Below are 7,240 nucleotides of genomic sequence, written 5' to 3'. Positions count from 1 at the left end.
ACCATGGTGGGCTGGTTGTTCTTGGAGAAGGCGTACCTGGAATTATACACATTATACTCTGAAAGTGGCTGATGGGGGCTATAAGGTGCAGGTATCTGCGCTACTGTGGGTCAGATTCAGATTGCTGAATACATAAATAAGTCAGATAAATAAGTCAGATTTTCATTTGTCTTGGTTCTGTCTGCCCTGAGGAGGAGAATACACTGAGACTACCTGGTTTAAATGGTGCAGAAGAAATGTCATTAAATGAACTTTTGGGGTCACATTGGGGTCTCTGTACTTACTTGCTGTACTGCATGACAGAGTTGTAGTCATAGGGGGTTCCCTGGTTCAGAGTGTTGATCTTGTCGAAGGCATACTCCCAACCTCAAAGGAGAGCAACCAATCAAAGCATTGTATTAGTATTGACCAGTAAGTACTAGTAAGTATTGCTATGTTTCCTCAACATTAGTTGTACTGCACAGTGCCAAGTCTTCAACACATACATTTGTTCCACAGTGCCCATAGCCAGCTAACTTGTGACGCCCCTCCTCCAAACAAAGCATGTCTGTACTTTTGTAGCTTCTTACTGAATCTTTTGAGTGCAATCTCCCTCCAATGTGCCCGTCCATACCCTCACATATGAGCCTTATTTAATTGTTAGTATGTCCTGCTGCTGCTGCTTCACATTGTAAGCTTCCCACTAGCAAACCAGTAGGCAGCGTTTATTGTAAACCAGCTATAACAAATGCAATTAAAGGAAGTGGGGTCAATAAAATAAAAGGGTTTGTCCACTTGAATGTGTTCAGTAAATTTCCTGGCAGTCAGATTTTGACCTATCTTGTCTCACATGGAACTTTGCAAAAAAGTATAATGGTCACCAAAACTATTTGGGTTCATCTTGGGGACAATGAACATAGGCCAGAAAGTTGATATTGGATGATCGGTCAAATGTGCCCCACACCCACCCACCCCAGCCTCACAACCATTACTTTCTTCCTCATTACATAAAGGGGCACAATACTTCATACATTCTAGGATAGGAAATTTTGAGCCAATGGAACCAATAGACAAAAGGTCAGGGTGTCATCCACCAGGTATGACGTTCTCCCACAGGATGCGGATGTGCTGGTCTCGGTCGGAGCGGCACTGCTCGTGTTTAAAGCCCAGAGCGTGCAGCAACTCGTGCTGCACCACATCATGGTACAGGCAGCCCTGTCGCTTCAGAGACAGAGCCTGTTCGTTGAAACGCCGACCCACATAGGAGAAGCACCTGGGAGATCAACAGTGTGTATATTATATGTATGTGTTTAAGTATGGACGGACATAGTTAGTTATATTAGTTTCACATTAAAATAAGCAATTGAAAGTGGAATTGTAAATACTTAAGAAAAGTCTTTAAATCAATTAAATATTAAAATGAATATCAATTTTACCATCTGGATGCTTAACATTTTGAAATGATCAAGTAATCTGTTTTTAAGAACAGCTGTTTCCTCAAGAATGAACTCTATCACCAAATGGAGATTCAATTACATGAGTCTAGCAATCTTATACGCTGTAGTTACTGTATGTAATTATTATGAGGCAGTTTGAATGTCTCATAGACATTCATTGATATGATTAAACCATAACATTTACTGCACCATAGAACCTAATTAAGCTCAGCTAAAGTGGTTTTCTGGGAGTTTATATTTCTAAAGGATTCCTCAAGTAGAAAAAGTACAAGTGCACAAAGGGTTGATCAGAAATGTGGTAAAACATACGATTGGAAACCTCTGTCTGTCATTATGTCTACATTAGTGAGTCAAACATAAAATAAAGCCCGAACCCGTCCAGAGACTGGATGTGGATGTAGTCTCTTTCACTGGCTCGAGGGACAAATCGAATGCAGGAAACACTGTGGAAGGACTGCAGGCCACGTTCAATGACAGCCCGCTCTCTAGAGGCTGGAAATGTTGGAACAAACTCATCATTACATAATTCAGGTTAATTGGACAATCGTTCTACTGTCATGCCACTGATCAAATACTAAACGTATTGGCTTTCTTGTTAAGAGTTAAATGAAAAGGTCAATACCACTTTGATGTTTATACGCTAAATCTGAAATTACTGCCAATAACTGCTTAGCTTAGCTTAGCTTTGCATAAAGGCGGAACAAGGAAAACAGCTAAGCCGTCCAGAGAAAAGTTCCGCTCAGCACTCTAAAAAAACTGTAAACTCTAAAATCTAAAAACTGCAAAGATCTGACACTCACTGTAGTCGTTTGCGATGACGTAGGGCACGTAGACCAGACCATCACTGGCCTGGTCCCATTTGCAGTTGTAGGAGGTGCAGGGGTCGGCGTTCCTTTCACTCTCAGAATCATAAACAGTGTCACCCTCCATAAAGAGCCCATCACGAGATCCGACTGAGATCCATCAGTGTGACGTGGAAGACCAAAGAGGACAAAACAACCAAAATAAAGAGACAGTATTTAACCTGACATTTGTATTCATTCATGTAGGGATGAATCCCAGTTGGGTAATTGGGTCAACAGGTGGGAAATAATGGGATTCAGGGATTATTTCCCATGGATTTTACGATATGAAACTTAAGGTGGTAATAACATTATATACATACATTTTTCTATGTTGAAATTAAAGTTATAAAAGGTCTGAGATCAGTTTCCTTTACATCAAGTTTGAAAATCCACAATGTCTCTCTCTGGTTGAGCGTACGCTGATAAATTGTTTAACCCATTCCAGACCTGTACTATCACTGCTGCTATGTGTCTCCTTAAAATGCTTTGCCACTGGATAATCCACATTGTTCAAATAAAGCATTTAAATGTAAAAAAAAATACCTGTACCAATCTGTGTGAATAATAAAAGTTATTAACAAAGTTTTGAATTCTAATAAAATATCTCACCAATGTTTGTGTTTGTTTCCTCAATCCGCTCAGAGAAAGATTTAGCCTGTGATGAGAAAAATTGAACAGTGTTATGATTTATAGAGATCTTAAGTTAAACAATATTAAAGTACTCCACTACAAATGCCCTACATTCAAAGTCCTTCTTAAAAGTACAGAAGTATTAGTATAGCAAAATATACTTAAATTATGAAATGGAAAAGTACTTTTGGCCCCTATGACTGATATATCATTATCTATTTTATCATTAAGCAGTTATTATTAATGCATCATTGCTTCAGCAGCAGTTTACAGTTGTAGATGGAGTAACTTTTCTTCTGTTTTGATTTGCTTTAGTTAGTTAGTATTATTATTATTAAGTTATTATTAGAAATTCACTGATGAGGCAAATTCACGAATTAAACATTTATTACTCACTGATTTAACTTATTAAATTCAAACGACACTGATAAAGAAGGAGATGCAGATGGAGAGAAGCAGATTGTACAACTCACATTTTATACACTTGGGATACAGTTTATGTTTTTATTTTCCTTCTTTAATTTCCTTGTTGATTTTGGTGTATTTGATAACCCTAAACTTTTTTAAAATCATCAATAAATGAATAAAATGTGCTAGCAAAAAATTTTATTAAATATTGAACAGACTCCAAAACTCACCTTATTCTCATCAGCTGTGATGGAAACCACCATCAGAGCCAGAAGACCCAGAATGCACCTCAGACCAGCCATGTCTTCTGAAAACCGTTAAAAACGTTAAAAACACTCACACCAAAATGCTCAACAGAAAGTCAGGTCAGTGGTTGTGAGCAGCTTTGGATAAGAGCTGTTCTTATGTCCACTGGGTAGAAAATGATTGGCGATATAAATAAACACGTTGCAACAGATAAGACTATTTCACCTTGATGCCAGATGGTTATTCCCATAATTCTGTTTCCCAAAGGAGTCCATGGAGTATGCCATGAGGGAAATTATACTCTTTATTTTCTGGGAAATTATAATATATATATATATATATATAATTATAAACACAAAGTGATTAATTTAATTCACATTTTACAAGACACTGGGACTGCCAGGGCTCGCTGTATAGTATTAAATGTACATTTATATTTTAATATGTCATTTTCTTTAGCTTTACTTCTGAAACATGATGATAATCTAAAGGAATTTAATTTCAAAGGGCTAAGCCAAAATTGTTCAAATCGACTGGACCAGGAGATTTTGACTCTGTTTTGGCTTTATTGCTGAAACACTATAACCTATGACAGAAATAGCCTACGGTCATCAGAAAAGGAAGCGTGGAGTTTGAATTACACAGAGAGGAAGAGAGCTGGGATAGAAACCATGCTGGCCGAGCTAGGCTGCTCCTGGCTAATGATGATGAAATGGGACTCAGGCTGGCCAGACAACAGGAAACCAGACATTGTTGTACCCACATCTTTACAGAGACCTGCTCCATTAACATCCCAGATCAGGCACTTGACTCTGTTACACTGATGTACTGTGCTCAAATGCAGTCAAAAGGGACACTGTTTCTTTTTATGTGACGGTGAAGTTAATCAGTTTGAGTTAATCAGGAACGACTCATGAAGAAAGTGGTCAGTATGATTGATTGACAGATATTCATTAACTTATCATTACCTTATGATTCATTAATATAGAATCTTCTATTCATTCCTGTAGGTGAAGGCGAGCAGATGCTGAGAGCTTCTGCAGTGTGTGTGAGAGGCTGATAGAAAGCATAGATAAGAAAGCAAGTACACAGGAAAATGAGAGTAAAACTCAAAGAAACTGTATGTTTAAATGCAGATTTATTGATGTTGATTCATTCAAACTGAATTTGTTGTCAACCCAGTGACTGAATGAAGATATGATGATGATGATTCTCTTTCTGAAGTATGCAGGGCCTCATTCACACCTGTTTAAAAAGAGAACGTTATAGATGATTAATAGATCAACGTAAAGAAATATATTTGAGAATGTGTTGCTGTGGTTAAAAGGACGTGTTGTGATAGTTAATGACCTGTTCAGCATTTGTACAGCTTGTTGAGCCTGATGATGTCCATCTGGCTCATCTCAGAGGCCAGGCCAAATTCAACACTGGAGTCAGGGATGGCCACCAAGGTGGGCCGGTTGTTCTTAGAGAAAGCATATCTGCAACCACGAAAAGCAAAACGTTGATGAGTTTTGTACTTAAAATTGATGTGTTTGCTTAATATTTTCATTTTAAAGCTAATCTATCTATTCAATTTAAAGTGTAATGGTGCCCAGTGTGCAGCCCATTTTCTTATAATAATTATATAATATATCTTATAATAATTACACTACTGTTTATCACAATAACGATAAATAATTATTCATACACAATTATCATAATAAATAGTGATAAATGTGACAGATAATTGAAGGAAAAAATAAGCTATTCCTGACATTTTAGTAAAAAATCCTACATTTTTACATAAGTGGGGGAGTCATTTTTAAAAGTAGGTAGATGAGAGAAGACAGCCTTGTCTTTTGCCTCATCAATAGTTGATGTACATCCCCTCAGTATTCACTCATAACACCTGCTGTGTTCATCTCTAAGGCCACGATCAGACTCCAGCCTTCTTATTCATTTGAATGAAAAAAGTTTAACCTGGCTCCATTTTTGCCAGACTGTGATATCATCTGGGAAGGCACTGTGATGGCCAACCAAAAACCTTTCTGGTAGATTTTACTCTCAATAAATTGTGACCATGATAATTTTCCAGAGTTTTAAAATCCCTTCTCATAGTGTTATAAACCACTGCACAGTTATATGCATTACTCTCTTACTCAAATTGGACTTCCTGGATCAAATTTAATTGTCTCACCAGTACCTGAAACAACACACCCCCACCAACCCTGCCCTTTGCATTTTTTAAATATTCTCCAACACAACAGCCACAGTCCCCACACATCAACCTACTGGTGATAATGCATAACAGAGCCGTAGTCGTAGGCGGTTCCCTGGTTCAGAGTATTGATTTTGTCAAAGTTGTGCTCCATTCCTAAAGATTTGAAAAGAAAACAGAATTACCATGAGATCCATCTGTGTTTGTGTTCAATATTCCCTTATTAAGTGGTACCTAGAGCTTAATCCTGCCTATCTATGGTTGTGGTTACATATATTGTTGTTAAAGGAACACTTTACCTACATTTGCTTCCTTATTTGCGTCCTTGCAGATGGTTTTATTGGGTTTGTAAGATTATTTCTTGGCTACAGGATTCATAACTTTGGTTTTTAAAGCAGGCTGTAGCGTGTTAAAAGACCTTTTTTCACAGCAGCTGCTTTAACATGAAATACTAGGGTAAACACAGGTGTTACTAATTAAGGTTCCATTCCAATTAGTGTAGCAGAGTCTTTCCAGTGTGCCAACATGTACAATAGCAGCACCCTGACTCTGTTTGAGCAACCTGTTTCCAGACTGTGCGGTAAGCTAACAGGCTGATAGCTTCATAGACAGACATGAGAGTGGCATCAATCTTCTCACCTAGCTTCCAGAAAACTAGAAAACTAGAAAACAAGCGTTTTAGTTTAATATCTTCTTATCCATCTCCTGTAAGTCATTTCATCCTTCAATTCATCCATTAAATAAAGTGAAAATCAAAATTTATGCCGTTATGCAGTTATGACTGTTCAGTTATTAAATCACGAACCAGGGGTGACGTTCTCCAGCACGATGCGGATGTACTGGTCACGGTCAGAGCGTTTCTGCTCATGGTGGAAGCCCAGGGCGTGGAGCACCTCATGCTGGACAGTGTGGTGGTAAACGCAGCCTGAGCGCGACAGGGACAGATCCTGCCCGTTTTTAAGATTGCCAATGTAGGAGTAGCACCTATGACAGTTCAGAACAATACCTCAAGAGATTAAATAAATGAGAACTTTTTATAAAAAGCTACCTACTACAGAAAAACCTGTCCTCTAGAAATTAGGCCACTTTTAAAACTTGGACAACAATTTAGTACTACATAATTTCTAAAAGGTAGGGTTGCTAAAGGAAAACAAGCAACTAGAACAAATCAGGATGACATGCAAAGTGTTTTCTACACCTGCTGTCACACATCTTTACCCATTTAAGGACTGGATGTTCAGGTAGTCTCTCTGATTGCTGCGTCTGACAAAGCGGATACAAGAGAAATCGTGGAAGGACTGCAGACCACGCTCGATGATTGACACCTCACGAGAGCCTGGAAAATCACAAAAATAAAATCACTTAAAACTGATGCTACACAAGAGTGACATGATGCTGTGCTATTAATGTGATATCTCTTAGAGGATAAACTGTGAGCTGTGTAGAGGAAACATTGGAACTACTACTGTACTACT

At 38.1% G+C, this 7,240-nt stretch overlaps 2 protein-coding genes across 2 annotated transcripts in view; both read right to left on the bottom strand.

Annotated features, from left to right (window-relative positions):
* Positions 1 to 26: 26 nt before the first annotated feature.
* On the bottom strand, positions 27 to 3,662 carry LOC118330580 (high choriolytic enzyme 1-like). Its single transcript, XM_035665185.1, has 6 exons — positions 3,550 to 3,662; positions 2,891 to 2,936; positions 2,237 to 2,389; positions 1,811 to 1,928; positions 1,074 to 1,252; positions 27 to 366 (listed from the first exon to the last, which is right to left on the bottom strand). The coding sequence occupies exons 1-6, from the start codon at positions 3,619 to 3,621 to the stop codon at positions 281 to 283; spliced, it is 654 nt and encodes a 217-aa protein (XP_035521078.1). The 5' UTR covers positions 3,622 to 3,662; the 3' UTR covers positions 27 to 280.
* A 1,022-nt stretch (positions 3,663 to 4,684) lies between these two features.
* LOC118329933 (high choriolytic enzyme 1-like) overlaps positions 4,685 to 7,240 on the bottom strand; it is a 4,337-nt gene continuing 1,781 nt past the window's right edge. The window contains exons 5-9 of the mRNA XM_035664285.1: positions 6,984 to 7,101; positions 6,571 to 6,749; positions 5,840 to 5,921; positions 4,916 to 5,046; positions 4,685 to 4,810 (exon numbers count right to left, since the gene is read on the bottom strand). Coding sequence (XP_035520178.1) covers positions 4,920 to 5,046; positions 5,840 to 5,921; positions 6,571 to 6,749; positions 6,984 to 7,101 — 506 coding nt within the window. The 3' untranslated portion in view covers positions 4,685 to 4,810; positions 4,916 to 4,919. The remainder of the gene's footprint in view (positions 4,811 to 4,915; positions 5,047 to 5,839; positions 5,922 to 6,570; positions 6,750 to 6,983; positions 7,102 to 7,240) is intronic.

This window comes from Morone saxatilis, unplaced genomic scaffold, assembly GCF_004916995.1.
Source record: "Morone saxatilis isolate NCDOM2014 unplaced genomic scaffold, NCSU_SB_2.0 Contig2, whole genome shotgun sequence".
Taxonomy (NCBI): domain Eukaryota; kingdom Metazoa; phylum Chordata; class Actinopteri; family Moronidae; genus Morone; species Morone saxatilis.
Note: the sequence above shows the minus strand (reverse complement) of the source record. Positions and strands in the feature narration are given on the sequence as shown.